The 18,860-nt window shown below is 37.7% G+C and overlaps 1 protein-coding gene across 2 annotated transcripts in view; it reads right to left on the bottom strand.

Annotated features, from left to right (window-relative positions):
• Ric8b (RIC8 guanine nucleotide exchange factor B) overlaps positions 1-18,860 on the bottom strand; it is a 104,391-nt gene that overhangs the window by 38,638 nt on the left and 46,893 nt on the right. For both annotated transcript variants that reach the window (XM_013023068.1, XM_013023060.1), the window contains exons 5-7: positions 11,015-11,243; positions 10,292-10,387; positions 2,319-2,463 (exon numbers count right to left, since the gene is read on the bottom strand). In XM_013023068.1, the coding sequence (XP_012878522.1) occupies positions 2,319-2,463; positions 10,292-10,387; positions 11,015-11,243 (470 nt within the window). The remainder of the gene's footprint in view (positions 1-2,318; positions 2,464-10,291; positions 10,388-11,014; positions 11,244-18,860) is intronic.

Below are 18,860 nucleotides of genomic sequence, written 5' to 3'. Positions count from 1 at the left end.
ATATGCACAATGGAATTCTATGCCTCCATCAGAAAGAATGACATTGCTCCATTTATTAGGAAATGGAAAGACTTGGCAAAAATTATATTGACAAACGTTTTAAAATGAAGATACATGTATGTGCGATTTAGATTTATGTAGATACATATACAAACTTTAAAAACAGCTCATTTTCCATCGAAAAATATAGACTCAATGTAGCCAATATTTATTGACAATAAGACATTAAGATAACCATTTAATTACAAGATGTTAAATCAAAGTCATAGAAGAAGTGAACTGTTCAAATGGACAGATGAAACTGGTATAACAACAACAACAATAACCTCAGAGGGTCCTCATGAGAATTTCTTATGTCAGGCACTAATATTTTTCACATAATAAGAGCTATGTATGTCATCTTTGTGATAATCATTAAATTTTGTTCTTAAGAGGAAATTAAATGGTTGGATAAGTAAGTCAGAAATGATGTTTAAGAAAACAGTTAAGCTGCCTGTTCAGAGAATTAGCCTTTTTATTTTGCCAGTGCTGGGGCTTACACTCAGGGCCTGGGCGCATCCCAGAGCTTCATTTGCTCAAGGTTAGCACTCTTACCACTTGAGCCACAGCACCACTTCTGGCTTTTTCTGTGTATGTGGTACTGAGGAATAAAACCCAGGGCTTCATGCATGCTAGGCAAGCATTCTACCACTAAATCACATTCCCAGCCCTGGAAAATTAGCCTATAAAGGACAAATAAGTCATATAATTTTAGGGGTACTATAAATTGTTGGCTAAAATCACTTTATCTTATACACATTTGTATTTCTATTTAGTGTATTACACAGCTCAGATTCAATGACTAGAAGCTGAAAGACTTGGTAAAGAAGCTAAACTTCAGCTGGGCGCCGGTGGCTCACGCCTGTAATCCTAGCTACTCAGGAAGCTGAGATCTGAGGATCTCGGTTCAAAGCCAGCCCAGGCAGAAAAGTCTGTGAGACTCTTATCTCCAATAAACCGCTAGAAAACCAGAAGTGGTGCTGTGGCTCAAGCGGTAGAGCTCTCGCCTTGAGCTGAAGAGCACAAGGACAGCACCCAGGACCAGAGTTCAAGCCCCACGACAAAAAAAAAAAAAAGAAGCTAAACTTCAATGAACTCTAATTTCAAGGAATTATAGTAACTGACCCAGGCATGTGCCTGATGATCAAAATAGTAGTATAAGAATTATACAAAGACTTTTCATAATGACTCAATGTCTTGTCCCATCAGTATTAGAAGTGTGGGTAAGGGGCCAAGTTTACATGTGTGTATATTTGGTAATTTACCTGTCTCTGCATGTCTTAATAAATTCAGAAACATATCAAATGCATTTATTTATTTTTTGGCAGTATTAGGGATTGAAGTACTAGTGCCTAGTAAGACTTATGCTTACTAAGCAGGTACTCGACTACTTGAGTCACACCCAAGACTTTTTGCTTTAAGTTATTTTTCAGATATTGTCTCATGCTTTTTGCTTGGGTCAGCCTGAATCTCAGTTCTCCCAAACTCTTCATTCTGAGAATTGGAATTACAGATGTGAGCCACCACACCTGGCCCTAAAAATGTTTAAAAATTCCTGCTTTTAAGCTAGGTTCAATGGTTCACACTTGTAATTCTAGCTATCAAGAAGCTGAAATTGAGTGGACTAAGATTTGAAGTTAACCCTCAGCAAAAAGTTCACAAGATTCCATATCAACCAATAAAAAGCTGGACATGATGGCATGCAACTGTCGTCCCACCTATGTGGGAAACAAATAGTAGGATTGAGTTTCTTGCCAGCCCGGGAACAGATGTGAAATCCTATTGAAAAAGTAGCAGAAGGGGCTGAGAAGGTGGCTCAGTGGTAGAGTGCTAGCCTTGCATGCATGAGGCCCTGGGTTCGATTCGTCAGCACCACATAAACAGAAGAAGCTGGAAGTGGTGCTGTGACTCAAGTGGTAGAGCGCTCACTTTGAGCTGAAGAGCTGAGGGACAGCGCCCAGGCCTAGAGTTCAGGCCCCACGACCGACAAAAACAAAAAACAAAAAGAAGAAGCTCAGAGTCAGTGTCCAGGTCCAGCCCTGCCCCCCCCCCAAAAAAAAGTAGCAGAAGTAAAAAGAGTCAGAGGTGTAGCTCAAGTAGTATACCAGGAGCCTAGCTATTGCAAAGCTCTGAGTTTAAACCCCACTGTCATAAATCACAGTAAGTTAAAAATAATCATTGCTTCAAAATGAGTGGAATGATGATCACTATCAACTGTAGTTGTCTCAAATTGTGTCCCAAAGATTAAAAAAGTAGAAGGCGAAGAGAGTTTAACCTACCTCTCTCCTTGCAAAGGACGAAAAGGAATTCAGCAGCAATTTGCTTGACTCCAAGGTCAACATGTGTCATGAGGCGCACCAGCTTATTTCTCACAGTTGAGCCAACTTCAGGTCGATTTGTCACGTCCCTCAAAGGAGGTAAAACCTGACGGCACAAATGAAAAACCCATTATCAATGACGGGGAAGTAGAACGAGGATGGTACCATACAACTTACCAGTCTTGCAGTGTGTACTGGGTTTAGTTTGGTAAAACTAAGACAAGTTAAAAATAAATACAGGTTAGCACTAAAATTAAAACAAACAGAAACACACAGTTTTCCGGTCATTTCATGGTAATACTGAGGTTCCATTAGACCAGATACCTCACTCGTATGTGCCACCAAGTTCTCCTAAAAGCATTTCTAGATTTTCAATTAATACCTGCAATACCTCTTCGTGAGCCCATAAAAATTCATTTTAATATCTGTGTTGTTTCTCTTTCTTCCATAGTTGCCCTTAATACAAAATAGTTTCTTCCTTTTTTTTTTAGTCTGAGAAGATTTTCAGTTGTTTATAAACATTTTTGTGCTTGGGCTTACAAGATATTTAATTTTATGATAAAAGTCACTATTATGGATTGAGCATCCCTAACCTGAAAATCTAAAATGCTCCAAAATCTGAAGGTTTCTTTTCTTTTTATTTGTTTTTTTTTGTTTTTTGTCGGCTGTGGGGCTTGAACTCTGGGCTTGGGTGCTAACCCTGTGCTCTTCAGCTCAAGGCGAGTGCTCTACTGCTTGAGCCACACAACCACTTCTGGTCTTCTAGTGGTTAATTGGAAATAAGAGTCTCACAGACTTTTCTGCCTGGGCTGGCTTTGAATGGTGATCCTCAGATCTCAGCCTCTTGAGTAGCTAGGATTACAGGCTTGAGCCACAGGTGACCGGCCTGGGTGGGGTTTTAAAACCATTTATCAATTTATTAAAAATTAAAGAATAGAGTTTACCTAAGTATAAGTACTTGCTGACCAAATAAGTTCTCTTGTTATTTGGCATTTTCTGACTTTCATGGTTCAGACAGCATTAAGAAAGTACAAAACATATTTATGAAGGAAAGTCTCTGTACTTTTTTTTTCTTTCCTTTTTTCTTAAAATTTTAGTCTCTGTACTTTTTAGAAAGCATTCAAGTAAATTCTTACATGGGCAGGATTTTGGGCACTATTTTTTTTTTTAAAGCAGACATGATGTCTCAAATGGAAAATTCCACATATAAATACATATTACGTGACAGATGGCAGTCAAATGAAGATACAACAAAAATGTTGTATAAATTACCTTCAGGCTATGTTTATAAAGTTTCTTTTTTTTTCTTTTTTTTTTTTTTGGGTCCGGTCGTGGGGCCTGAACTCTGGGCCTGGGCGCTGTCCCTCAGCTCTTCAGCCCAAGGCTAGCACTCTACCACTTGAGCCACAGTGCCACTTCCGGCTTTTTTCTTATGTGGTGCTGAGGAATCGAACCCAGGGCCTCGAGCATGCAAGGCAAGTGCTCTACCACAGAGCCACATTCCCAGCCCTGTTTATAAAGTTTATATAATACACAGTGAGTTTCTGTTTAGAGTTGCACCCCACTGCCAAGATATCTTATTTCGTATCTATACAAATACAAAATCTGAAAAGATTCTAAACCTGAAACACTTCTAGTGCCAAGTTGTTTTGAATAAGAGATATTTAATCTGTAATTAATGGGTATTTTATACGTGCCAGTTGCTATGGCACATTATTTACAGTGCTCACAGTAACCCTGCCAAGAAGGTAGTAACATGACTCATGTCTATAACCTTCAAGGGTTAATTTAATGTAAGTTGTTTAGTTTGTTTCTTTGCTCACTCATTTGTCCATCCATATGCCAATACTCTGTCCCTGACTAGTTGCTTTGTCTCAGTCACTTTTGCTAATTCTTTTCTCTTTCTGTCTTACAAATGGTGGAATATGCAAGGACAGAATTCTTTAGTAACTTCCCCCCTTTAAGGAGTCAATTCAACATGTCAGTTTATAAGCATACTGCAACTTATTCAGTGAATTTTTCTTTATTATGTCTATTCCTACTACTGTGGTCTCATTCAGTTTTATGGCTTTATACAGTGTTTGCAATCTGCATTTCCAAATTGTATGTCCTATTGATTTCTTTCCTGATATTGAGAGCTTTTTATTTTAAATCACTGAATGGAGTTGAATTATAATATTTTACAAGGGACTATAGAAAATAATAGATTAAAATAACAACAGAAGGGGGGGAGGATTGGGTGGGGGGGTGGGAGGGGGAGGCTGGGAAGGGATGTGAAGGGTAAACAAAGGAGGAGGCTGCAATGCTTGATAAGAAATGTACGCATTATCCTGCCCATGTAATTGTAACCCCTCTGTACAGTATGTTCACACACAAAAAAATATATATATATAAATAACAACAGAAATTATATTAAAATGGCTTGTTTCCATTTTAATTATATCTATAGGTGAGTGTACACAGAGAATATTTGACATAACACAATATTCAATATGCTGCCACCTCACTTACAGGCTGATTCCAGGGCAAATCAAAATCAAAATGTCATGAAATCATCTCTCTAAACTTCACATTAATGCTTCTCAAGACTGTGCTTGCCAAGTAAATAACCATGGATCTTCTTAAAATGCCAATTCTGATTCAGTCTAGTATTTACCTGTGATTTTGTGTTCCCTTTCTTTAATCTTCTTGGCAATTTTTTTTTCTTCTGCCAGTCCTGGGCCTTGAACACAGGGCCTGGGCACTGTCTCTGAGCTACTTCTGCTCAAGGCTAGCACTCTACCACTTGAGCCACAGCGCTACTTTTGGCTTTTTCTTTTTATGTGGTACTAAGGAATCAAACCCAGGGCTTCATGCATGTTATGCAAGCACTTCACCATTAAGCCAAGTTCCCAGCCCCCTTCTTGGCAAATTTTTATGCACACAACTGAGTGTATACTATAGGTGCTATGCTGTACAGATCTGCAGACTATAATCATTTTATATAAATGAGCTTTTATTCTTATTGGATAGTAACTGCACTTTCTCCCTGATTCCTTAGTAAGCAATATTCTACTCTGCTTCCAACTTCCAGACTTTAAAGCGTCTCACAACTGGCATGTTCTACATGGAACTCTTACCAACAAATCTGCTCTTCCTACAGTTTTTCATCTCCTTAAATATTAAAAGTTTACTTTTCTAACTGCTAAGTACAAGAACCTTAGAAATACCCTTGACTCTTCTTTTTTTCTTTTTCCCCACATTTATTCATCAGCAAATTATGTTGGCTGCATTTGAGAAATATACCCATGATCCAACTACTTTTTACTGGCTCCCCCAGTATTACCAAATCCAAGCTACTAGTATTTTTTTTTTTTTTAGATTCACTCACTGCAGCCTGTGAAATGGTCTTATGCTTCCATCCTGGTCCTCTATGATTTATTCTTTTTTTGGGGGGGGGTCCGGTCGTGGGGCCTGAACTCTGGGCCTGGGCGCTGTGCTGCAGCTCTTCAGCTCAAGGCTAGCACTCTACCACTTGAGCCACAGCACCACTTCCGGCTTTTTTTTTTCCTTTTTGCTTATGTGGTGCTGGGGAATCAAACCCAGGGCCTCATGCATGCAAGGCAAGCACTCTACCACTGAGCCATCTTCCCAGCCCCGATTTATTCTTTACACAGTAGCTAGGATCGTCTTTTGAAACTCAGATTCCTCCAGTTCTCATGACTTCTCATCTTACAGTAAGAGGCAAGGTTCTCACAACTTCCTTAACAAGGGTCCATATAGTCTGGCTTTCTGTTACTGCTCTGAATTAGTTTCTACTATAGCCACCTAGTAACTATTCCATGGAGTTCCTTAAACTTTCTCTCCTCATGTCCTTGCATTTGCTTCCATTTGCCCAGAAACTCTCTTTCTAAAACTATGTGTATGATTCTTTTTCCTACTTCCTTTAGGTCTGTTTAAATGTCATTTACAAAAGATATTGTCTGACTGCCCCTTCACTAGCCTTTAGCATCCTCTTTCTCCCCATTTCCCCCAACTATGACCACCACTTGACATAGTAAATACTTATTGATTTACTGTGTACTTCTTTTCACAGAAATTTCATTGGTACAGATAGGTATTTTTTGCTTACTGTTCTCTTCCCAGTGCCCAGATATTACAGGTGCTCAATATATTATTTCTTGACTGGAGGGTAAACAAATCAATTCAAATATTTTTATTAAGGATTCTGTTACTATGTTTTCTATTACTGTAAGGAAATAATTGAAACTGGTTAACTTTATGAAGAAAGGAGGTTTATTTTGTTCATAGTTCTGGAGGTACAAAACCCAAGATCCACCCTCATGGCTCAACTTCTGTTAAGTGCCCGTATTATAACATGGAGGAGGGTATGCTGGAGGAGGGCAACCATGTTATGAAACAGAAATTCAGTGATTTAAAGGCTGGGCTTCTATAATAAATTGTTTTTGCAAAAACTCAAGGATCCTACAAGTGCTATCTTACTCCCTTCAGAGGGATAATTTAAGGATCTAAGGATCTTCCTCTTTTTTTTTTGTTCCTAGAAGCTGTCCCTGAACTTTGACGCTCAAGGCTACACTCTACCACTTTGAACCACAGCACCAGTTTTCTGGTGGTTAATTGGAGATAAGAGTCTCATAAACTTTCCTGCCTGGCTGGTTTCCAACTGTGACTTTCAGATCTAAGCCTCCTGAGTAGTTAGGATTACAGGTGTCAGCCACCAGCATCTAGCTTGAGGCTCTACCGCTTATAAAAGGTTCATATCATCTCCATTTTCAGGACCAAGATTCCAATACATGAGCTTCTGGGTGTCAAATGACATCCAAACCATAACAAGTGCTTTCTGCATAAACAGGCCCGATGTGATCCCCTTGATAGGAAGGTTGATTTGTGTAAATTTCTGTATTATACCTTAAGCTATGGTTGAGTGTGCCCCCTTCAAGGGTTTATGTAATTGAGATCTTGGTTCCTCAGGTACTGGCAACAGTAGGTGATGAGAGCCTGAAGTGGTGGGGGTTAGAGAGCAGTCCTTAGGTCACTGAAGAACTGACCTCAGAAGGCATTAGGATACCTTGAGCTCTCACAAGAGCAAAGCCAGCTCAAAGCAACTCACCCTCTGGCTTTCTAGCTTGAAATATGGTTTCCATCTTCTGCCATATGCCATGTAGTCTTCACCAGAGCTAGGCCAAGGCTAATAGTCTTGCCCTTGCATCTCATGCCTAAATAAATCTGTTTTCCTTATAAAGTCAACTTGCCTTTGATGTTTTATTATAGTAATGAAAACCAGACTAATTAGGAGAAAATTACCACCAGGAATAAGGTTGGTACTATAACCAGCCCTGAAAATGTGGACAGCTTTGAAACTGGGTGATAAGTAGAGATGGAAGTTGGTAGGGGCAGACTAAAAAGCCTAGAACGCTATAAGCAGTGTTATAGGAGATTCTAGTGAGGGAATCTGAAGAGGAAGAGACTAGGGAAGTAATTTCAAATGGAAGTAAGAATCTCTTGGGAAACTGGAAAAAAAAAAGGCCATCATTTCTAGACCTTTGGAAAAAAGTTAATTGTACTGTGTCCATGTTCCACAACTTTGTAAAAGCTAAATAATATTAAGAATAATAGACTAGTTTGTGTGGTAGAATAAATTTCAAAACAACAAAGCATTCAGAATAGTAGTCAGATTTAAAGCAGGGGTTGTTAGCCAAAGGAAACAAAAGTAGAAAAATTCGGATTCACAGCCCAGCCAGGGAAGGAACAAAGAAAGAGCAAGTAACTGTGGCTAAGGAGGGCAAAGCAGAGCAACTCCTTGCTAAGGAGATTAGCAAGAATGCTGACTGTTAGGAATGGAAAACAGTTTAGAGGGCATCTCTCAAATCTTCCAGGCTACCACAGGTGCAGAGAACTTCCAGGGTGGAAGTATCTTAGGGACTGAGCTAGGGTGTTCTTTACTTCTTTGCCACCCCAGTTCACCTCAGGATTCATTTCTATGTTCAAATGGAGAAGAATTCTGGCTGCAACAGTGGTTCAAGCAAGTTTAGGCACAGCCCATGCCAGCTGTACTTTTCTGGTTTCAATATGGTATTGGCTCTGCAAGAATTATGGGATCATGCAGCTTCCACTAAGGAAGGCCTGGAGGCCAAGCAGAAATTTGCTACAGGCACAGGTGGAGCGGGCAAAATGAGATGGAGCTGTGGTAGAATTGCAGCAGGGACCCCAGATAGATAATATCCAGAAATATGTCACTTACCCAGAAAACCCTCCAATACTAGGAGACAGTCATGTGAGCTATGACCAGCAAAGCTGTAATGGTGGAAATGACCAAGGTCTTGGGGACTCATCTCTCACCAAAAAATAGCTAGATCTGGAGCTTTAACATTTAAAGCTCCTGCTGGCTTCTACTTGCTTTGGACCAGTTCCCACTTAGTACTTATCTATTCTGCTCTTTAGGAATGGAAATGTATAACCTGCTTCTGTTCTACCACTGTACACTGGAAAATTTTAACTTATTTTGGTTTTGTGCTAGAAGTCTGCCTTGGATAAGACTTTATACTTTTTTCTTTTGATATTAAGTTTGAACTTAGGGCCTCATACTTGTTAGGCAGGACACTCTACCACTTGAGCTACACCCTTCAGACTTTTTTTGTTTTAGACATTCTTTGTCTCCTCAGGGACTACATGGTTTTGGTTAGTGGTCCTCCTGTCTACACCTCTCATGTGGCTGGATTACAGGTGTAAATTATCATTCCCATATTTTGTTTACCAAGATGGAGCCTCACCAACTTTTTACTTGGGCTAATGTTGAACCTCAGAGATCCTCCTGATATCTACCTCTCAAATAGCTGGGGTTATAGGGATATATTACCATGCCTGGCCTACTTTTTGATTTTTGAGACAGATTCTTGATTTTAGTTCAGGCTGGCCTCAAACTCATGCTTCTCCTACCTTAGCCTCCTGAGTGCTAGAATTCCAGAAGTGTATCACCATATCTTGCTTGAATTAATGACAAAATAAGTTAAAATCTGGGACTGCTGGGGATAGAGTGATTGCCTTTTATATTATAAGGAGAACATGAACTTTGGGACTAGTAGTAGAATGCTATAGTTTGGATGGATATGGTTTGAGTATTTTCCTCTAAAGACTGATATATTAAACTTAATTCCCATTCTGAGGTAGTAAACAAAGGGAAACTTAATAAACTATTACAGTGCTTAGAGCTAGGACCTTTGGCAGATGATTAGAGTTAGGTAGGTCTTTAGGGTACAGCCCCAAGATTAAATACTGGTATCTTTATAAGAAGAGAGAGAGAAACTGAAGACAGTGGTCCATTTCTATAATCTCTGCCGCTTGAGAGCATGAGGCAGCCTGGGCTGCCCAGTCACAACGGCTGCTCCGTTTTTGTTGTTGCTGTTGTTCTTTTTTCAGAGGATACCAAAGTATCCTCTCATCTCAAAGACATACTCTGGAAGATGTTTCTTCCAGACATTCTTCAGAGACCTTTCTTACTCATCCAACTTTCTGCTCACATGTCACTGCCTCAGGGAAGTTCTCCCTTATCCCTTTATTATGTCTTTCTCTTCATCTGCTTGTCTTTCTTCAAAACACTTAGCATTTCCTGCTAATATTCTATATTTTACCCAATTACACACTCTGCTATAAAATCTACCATCATACAAATTTATCTGTTTTTTAATATTCAGAGCAATATTTAGAAAACAGCACATAGTAGATCTCAAAAGACATTTGTTGGATAAATAAATGTATGACTCAAAAATATACAAGATCACTTATTTCTTGATTGGATGCTTTGTGAGATTATAACTTTTATGGATTACTGATTTTCTGGAAAAAAAAACTCCACTGCATATGAACTGAATTAATTCTATGTTAATTAAACATAAAGACATTAACTTTGAGATTTAATATACATCAAGCAGTTTTACCTGGTCTTTGAGAAATTTTCTGATATTCCGATGGGCTCGAGAACATTCTGTTAACAGGCTGAGAACTGGAGTCAGACCCTCTCTATAGCTGCTTCCCTATAGAGAAAACCATACATACTAATTAGTTCAGTTTCTAAAAGTATGTTTTTCTCCATGTAATTCCTGCATATGGATATTGTGGGGGGAGGTGGATTTGTTTTACTTTATTAAAGTTTACACACTATGTTTAAAACTATTTTTAACAATATTTCTATTTTTTAAGCTATTTCATGTCCTCCATTTTCTAGAATGTACCCTGGCTCAGCCAACAGGCATCGGTGAGGTGAAGGTCTTGGTGACCCACATATATTATCCTGCTACTTTTTTATATAGTCACCAAACACAGTGAGATACAGCCTAGAGAAAATTCAAAAAACTTAAAACTTAAAAAGGATTTTTAAAAAGATATCTTTAAAGTTATTTTCCCAAGTATCTACACAGAATGGATCTATTTTCAGGCATTAGTCACAAATTTGGTGTTACGAGAACACAATTTTTGGCATTAAACAAATAAGCCTATTTGGTTTCTGTAATTTATCATACGTTACAATAAAATACTTTAAAAAGTAAAATTATATAACAGATCAGCTATAAAATAAAACTGGGATGTGAATATCTCAGTGGTTTGCGTTTGTAAATTGACACATTTACATTCTTTACAACATCTTCCCAAAATTTGCTTACCTTGTCTATTCTCTTCTCCATAAAATTGAGTAAAACATGAATGGCCTCCATATTCATACCATTGTATACCATGGTATTGTTTTTCAAAACTGTTTCTTTCTCAGTTGTTTTATCACTGGGCAGTTCATCTAGAGTTGTTGCCTCTTGGGCTGTTTCTTCATGGGTTAATGGACAAATGAGAACATCCAGACAAGAGACCGGAACATTGCTTAAAAGGTTGACTGCATTGCTGAAAAGCAATTTAGAAATACAATATTTTAATTTCATTGAATAAGTCCTTTAAAATGCAAACACAATAAGAAGTTGATTTTTAAGGAATCAATTAAAATTTTTCTTTTTCAAAATGAGCCATTAATATTACTTGGCATTTACTAAGAGGCAGAAAATAAAGGACAGTCTCAATACACATATGACAAATTAGTAAGACCAGATGTTAAATGGACAGGCAGAGTCACATGATGTCATGTCACTATCTGAACTGCTAAAATGGGAATTAATGAGCTTTAAAGCTAGTTCTTTGATTTTATTTTGACAATAATGCTAAGCTTTGTATTTTCTTCTGGGGGTTTTAATCCTTTCATGGATCCATTGGTGTTTTATTCTTCCTTAGATTACAACATAAAGCATTTGAGAAGTAATGCATATAAGCAGCTTATCACAGAGGCAACAACATTAAAAAACCAAACATTGCAGGATTGAGTTTTGTACAAAATACATTTTTTAAATCATCCATTTTTTTCTAAGACATATGCAGGAATAAGAAAATGGTATTATTTCTCCCCTTCTTATCATTAGGTCTCTTCAAATGAGGCTAACACAGTGATTTCTAATCTCAGTCCCTTAGTCTTTCTGTCATATTTTAAGGAATTCATAAGCCTGGGATGTACACCAGTAGGGGGAACCCACACCTTGTATTTCTGGCCTTCCCTTAAAAACCTTGTTCTGTTGTTCAGTGTACAGATTAAACCCTCACTAACAATTTCAAAATTAAACATGTTCTCACTGAGCACATTTTCTACCATGCATTATTTCATATAAAAAGAGAGGTACTGTTCTATGCTAACTAAATCTTAATTGCCTGTACCTCAGAACTTCCTGATAAACAACAATGGAAAGACAGGCATTACATTTCCTAGTGACAGAGAGGCAGGTCTAAAAATAACCATATCCTGATTAAAAATAAACTGTTGCAGATGCAATTTAAAAGTCTAACCCCTTGGAAACTAAACTCAGGCTTAATCTATCTGACACTGTTTTAACATGGAGCCTAATAGTGAAAAAAAAAAAACCAATTTAGATTTAGATCATAGTGACATAAAACAAATAGAAAATCAGAAAAATGTAACTATGAAATAAAGGCTTCTCTTTCCTTTACTCTGAAGTGAGGTTATACTTCTCCATAGATAAATATTTCCTCTCCTTTTACATTATGGAAAAATAAAGTTAGTAAGAAATCCATTTGAAAAATTAGACAATGCAGAACAATGACTGGTAATGTTTAAATATGGCTAGGTGCCGGTGGCTCATGCCTATAATCTTTGATAATCAGGAAGTTGAGATCTGAAGACTGTAGTTCAAGCCAGCCCAAACAGGAAAGTCTGTTAAGACTCTTGTCTCCAATTTAATCATCAAAAAGCTGGAAGTGGAGTTCTGATTTAAGTAGTAGAGCACTAGCTTTCAGTGGAAAAAGCAAGCTAACAGAGCCTATGCTCTAAGTCCAAGCCCTGGTACAGGCACAAAAAGTAAACAAATAAACTGTAGGCAAAAAGAATTTAGCAAGTTTTATGATTAAATAGTTCCTGACAAATTACAAGTTATGTGGATGTTCTGACTAAAGCCTGCTACTGCTGCTACTATTATTATTACTAAACAAAGTCTCTAAATTTGGCTATTCAAAGGCAAGTGAAATAATACTTTCCTCTAAATTTCTTTTTTCATAATATCTGCAAACCCCTGAAGTTTCTTACAGTTTTAAAATCATTTGTTTTTGACTTACACACTTGGGAATTGTTATTAAATACACTAGATTCATTGGGGGGGTGAGAAGTAAAGAAGGGAAGGGAGAGCGAGAAATAGAGAAACAGAAATAGAGAAAGAACTTTACTTTCTAAAACTACAAGCCATTCTGAAATGTTAGGATTTTTTCCCCTAATAAAAGTCTTTTATTGCCTTTTGGCTCTGGAGTTCTTTAACAGTATGACTCTCTAAATCTACCACAGACACCAGATTGAAAAGTTTAGGATGGGTTATTTCATTACAAAGGAATGTTTCCCTTTTAAATTCATTTAAAGTAAACAGTTTCTAGGAACTCAGTAAATTTAAAAAAACGCAATGTAGCATTGGATTGGCATCAACAAATATTTGGAGGCTTTAGACTTTTCAAGAAAAGTTCCCATTTACTCATTTGTTATTAAATAACTCAGTTCCCAAATAACTACAAAATTAATTTTCTGGCTCACTGTGTTTGTGCTATTCTTTTTTAAGTAAGGAAGGCCAGCTTTTTGAGCTCTGTCACTTCTCTGACAGTTTTATTTGTGGTAGAAGAGTGTATGAAATTCTCCAGCTACCAGGAAGTCAGTGACTATGCACAGATTTGCACAATGGTGTTTGCATTCCTACTCCAGGGGGTAGAAATACTGTGTATATTACTCTCTCCTTTTCAGCTTCCCAGAGATCATTAATCACTGCAACATGACATCCTCCCTGCTCATGCTCCCAGCCCCCTCCTGATATGCAAATTCAAAAGCAAGGCCTAGTTAGAGCTCCTTAATGCCTTGATTAAAGCCTTGTTAGCTGTAGGAAGGAAAGGGCACCTAAATTCTAGTCCTCCATCAATTGCTGCACTAAACATAATTTAACACCAAATGACATTAAGGAGCATGTTAACAGCATATGTAGATTTACATCTATTAACAACTCTTCCTGGCCAAATGCATCTTTTTTTTTTTTATTAATTTGGAGTGTGGTTATCTAATTTCAAGACAGGATAATCGATCAAAACAAATCTTAAGATCTCTGAAAGATTTCTGTTCTTTTTATGTAGAAAACTTTAAAATAATCTTTTTATTTGGGGGTTAACAATACTTCACATAGGATCTACTCCTAAAGCAAATTTTAAGTATATAGAACAGTATTGTTAACTATAGACTATTTTGCACAGCATCATCTCCAGACTTTATTCATTGTATAACTGAAACTTTGTATGCTATGCCTGCTCCCCGTGGCTAGCCCACTCTCACACCCATTCCAGCCCTTGGTAACCATTACTATACTATCTGGCTCTGTAAGTTTCATCACTTTTGATTCCTCATAAAAGTAGAATCATGCAGTATTTGTCCTTTTTTGTATCTGGCTTACTTAAATTTGTTATGTCTTCCACATTCATCTACATTATTGCAAATTACAGAATTTTTTTATTGTGAAAATACCGTATACAGGGGTTACAATTAATTGGGCAAGATAATGAGTACATTTCTTATCAAGCATTGTTGCCTCCTCCTTTGTTTCCCCTTCTTATCCCTTCCCATCTCCCACCCTCTCCCCCTGCAAATTATAGAATTTTAATTTTAATGTCAAGGTGATATACAGCGAGGTTATAGTTACATAAGCAAGACAGTGAGTACATTTCTTATCTAACTTGTTAACTCCACCCTCATTTTTCTCCCTCTTTCCCTCCCCTCCATTTTTATTTATTTTTTTGCCAATCCTGGGCTTGAACTCAGGGCCTAAGTGTTGTCCCTGATCTTTGTGCTCAAGGCTAGCACTCTATTACTTGAACCACAGCGCCACTTCCAGCTTTTTCTGAGTGGTTTATTGGAGATACGAGTCTCAAAGACTTTTCTGCCCAGGCTGGCTTCGAACTGTGATCCTCAGATCTTAGCCTGTAGCTAGAATTACAGGTGTGAACCACTGGCACCTGGCTAGAATTTTTATTTATTTATTTTTATTTTTTTGCCAGTCCTGGGGCTTGAACTCTAGGCCTTGGCACTGTCCTTGAGCTTCTTCTGTTCAAAGCTAGCACTCTACCACCCCAGCCACAGTGCTACTTCTGGCTTTTTCTGTGTATGTGGTACTGAGGAATCAAACCCAGGGCTTCATGCATGCTAGGCAAGCACTCTACCACTAAGCTATATTCCCAGCCCTAGAATTTTGATTTTTAAGGGCTGAATAATATTTTATGTGCATATATGCACAAATGAAACACACACATATATTTTATCCATTCACCTATTGACACATATTTAGGAGACTTTCATTCCAATTAAACACACACACAACACACAACCCCCCCCACCCCACACACACACACAAAAGCTGGAAGTGGAATTGTGCTTCAAGTGGTAGAATACTAGCCTTCAGCAGTCCCAAGACCAGCACAAAAACAAAAAACAAAAAACAAAACCCTATCTTGTGATCTCTTTCTACTCTTGTCTGGAATTGTTCTTCTTTTTTTTGGGGGGGGGTCTAGTCATGGGGCCTGAACTCTGGGCCTAGGTGCTGTCCCTCAGCTCTTCAGCTCAAGGCTAATGCTCTACCACTTGAGCCAAAGCGCCACTTCTGGCTTTTTTCTTTTTGCTTATGTGATGCTGAGGAATCGAACCCAGGGCCTCATGCATGCAAGGCAAGCGCTCTACCACTGAGCCACCTTCCCAGCCCCTGGAATTGTTCTTACATAATATTTATGTCTGTCTCCCCACTTAGGTGTTCATGGGTATACACTGTAGAGTCTTTGGGGCACCTAGTTCAGTGCTCAGCTGCAGTTCAAAGACCTATGTAGGCATAAAACTTTAAATCTCATAGAAGAAAGCACAGCATAATAGCTCCACAACACCAGATTTGGCAATAATTTCTTAGCTGTGACACTAAAGTAGGCAACAAGAGAAAAAAATAACCACAGACAGCACGGTATGAAAAACTTTAAATTGTTAAGCTTCAAAAGTTTCCAAAGGTGGACACTGGCAGCTCATGCCTATAAACCTAGCTACTCAGGAGACTGAGATCTGAGTATCATGTTTTGAAGCCAGCCCATGCAGAGAAGTTTGTGACACCTCATCTCTAATTAACACCCTCCTAAAAAAAAGAAACCCACAAAAAACTGGAAGTGGAGCTGTGACTCAAGATCAAAAGCTCAAGGACAGCACCTAGGCCCTGAGGTCAAGCCCCAGGACAGGCATACACACACCACATTTCCAAAGAACACATGCAAATGGCTAATAAGCATGCAAAAAGATGATCACCATAAGTAATCATTAGGAAAAGGTAAGTCATAACTATAATGAGATACTACCTCATATCCATAGGATTGCTACTACAAAAATCAAAATACATCACAAACCCAGACTATGACAACTGTTGGCAAGGATAAAGAGAAACTGGAATGCTTACCACGCTAGTGGTAGAAATGAAAAATGATACAGTACCTGTGCTGTGGAAAACATCATGGTTGGTCCTCAAAAAACTAGAAACAAAATTACCATATGACCTAGCAATTTCACTTCTAGGTATCTACGCAAAAGAACTGAGAGCAAGGTGCTAAAGAAGTTCTTGTATAACCTGTTCATAGCAGGTAATGATTCCACATTAACAAGAGTTAAAATGTGGAAGCAACTCAAGTATCACGGATACATGTATGGACAATGTAGTGTACATATACCAATGGAATACTATCCCACCTTTAAAAATCAAGAAAAGAGAAATGTAATCATGTTATAACATGGATGAATCTGGAGGGCATTTTTCTAAATAAAAAAAGCCAGTCACCAGTCAAGTCTTATATAATTTTATACATGAGATCTATTGAATAGTCAGTTCATAGGCAGAGTAGAATAGTGGTTACCAGAAGCTAGGAAGAGGGAAGAATGAGAAGTTACTGTTATGGGTATAAAGTTTACAAGACAAGAAAAGATAAATGGTGATGATGGCTGTGCAGTATAATAAATATATTTAATATCACTGAACTGCACATTTTAAATTGTTAAGATGCCAAATTTTATCTCTATTTTATCACAATTACACAATTGTGAAAAAAAACCTCATTAAAATGAGGTGTTAGGTGCTAAACTGTCCTCTTTAAATATGTGAGAACAAATGAATTAGTCTAAACAGAAAACAGCAAGCTTTGTATATGAAAATGTACTTGATGGATAAAACAGCTAGATTGAGCACAAAAATAAAAAGTTGGGAGCTGGTGGCTAAGATCTGTAATACTAGCTACTCAGGAGGCTGACATCTAAGGATCACAGTCCTCTAATTAATCACAAAAAAAGCTGGAAGTGGAGCTGTGTTTCAAGTGGCAGAGCACTAGCTTTGAGCAAAAGAAGCTCAAGGACAGTGCCCAGGCCCTGAGTTCAAGCCCTGGGACTGGCACATGGACACACAGAAATCTGATCTCATTTTCTCTTCTCTACCTCCTTTTCTCCCAAAATAAACCATATCCACATGCAACTTCTGGGGGCTAAGTGTTTATACCTAAGCTTTTAATTATGGAAAGGAGTCTAAAAATACTGTGAGGCAAACAGGACTACAGTGTCCTTTCAAGTAGCCAAAAAAGATGGATAATATCAACAACTTTCTTGTTGCCATATGTATGGACAAAAAAGAAATGACATAGAACAAACAAAAAATCTATTAAAATGTTGAATAGCAGAAATGAAGGTCAAGGCCTACTATCTTTGTGAGATACCTCGTTTTTATCTCTATGTCTATGTCTTCCTGACTTCTCTGAAAAAAATAAACAGAACTGCCTTAAAGAGAAAACATACCAGAGAAAAGTTGCCAAGCTATTATTTGACTCCTTTAATACACCTTTACATGCTTCTAACACATGTAGCACAAAGCATCTATCAGGCTTCCGAAAAAATTTAGAATAACAGACAGCAGACTTCTTTACATGGTTACAGAATAAACAGAGAAGAAGTCTTTAAAATGTCTGATCAAGAAAACAACTTTAAAAGATCTAATATTTAGCTTTAACAGCTACAACTTTCATTATCTAAAAGTAATAGTGTCCGAAGTAATATGGCAGGAGCAGCACCTGTCATTTGCTAAGAGGTTTACTTACTGCCAGGGACAGGTGGCTTTAGGAACCTCTCATTAATCATCACATAATCATTTGGATTTGAAATGCAGGTCATATACTAGTCTATCCAAGATTACTTAGAACAATACATTTTTCCTTACCACAAACCAAATGGGCAAACCATAAAATTGTAAAGTAACATTTTTTTCTTTTGTCTTTTTTTGTGTTTTGGTACTGGGCATCGAACCCAGGACATTGCACTTGCCGGGCAAGTGCTTTGCCACTGAGCTACATCTCAGTACTAAAGTAACATTTTAAGAACGAGAAATCTGACGCTGATGCACTTTTTTTTCTAAAAGATTAATTTATGCCTTATACAGGTACACAGTACATGCATACATGCACACATACACATACACACAGAATCTGTTCTCAAGGTTGGTAGAAAGAAAATTTTAATAGATTTAACAATTTACTAAATTCCTAAAATTGCCCTTGAGTTTGGTGCAGTTTTCTATTTAAATGGATTAGCTTAGAGTCAGTACTGCTCAAAATAACACTAATCACTTTAATTCTGATTAAAGGGGCATGCAGGGCCACTCCAGACAAACTGTTAAGTCAGCAGCAACCTCAATCTCTCAGGAAAGCCTTTGAGAAACACTTATAACATTGTCTGTGGTACTAGGTTTTCAATATTTCTGTATAAGACATTCAATTCTGTATCTATAGTGACGTTAATAGATTTTTTTAAAAAAATCAAAGCATTTTTAACATAAAGGCAAATTTAAGGAAAAAAGGCAGTATCACAAAGGAAAATTAAGTAAATAT

The sequence above is a fragment of the Dipodomys ordii genome, unplaced genomic scaffold (genome assembly GCF_000151885.1).
Source record: "Dipodomys ordii isolate 6190 unplaced genomic scaffold, Dord_2.0 Scaffold3, whole genome shotgun sequence".
Taxonomy (NCBI): Eukaryota; Metazoa; Chordata; class Mammalia; order Rodentia; family Heteromyidae; genus Dipodomys; species Dipodomys ordii.
This window is presented reverse-complemented; position numbering and strand designations above follow the sequence as displayed.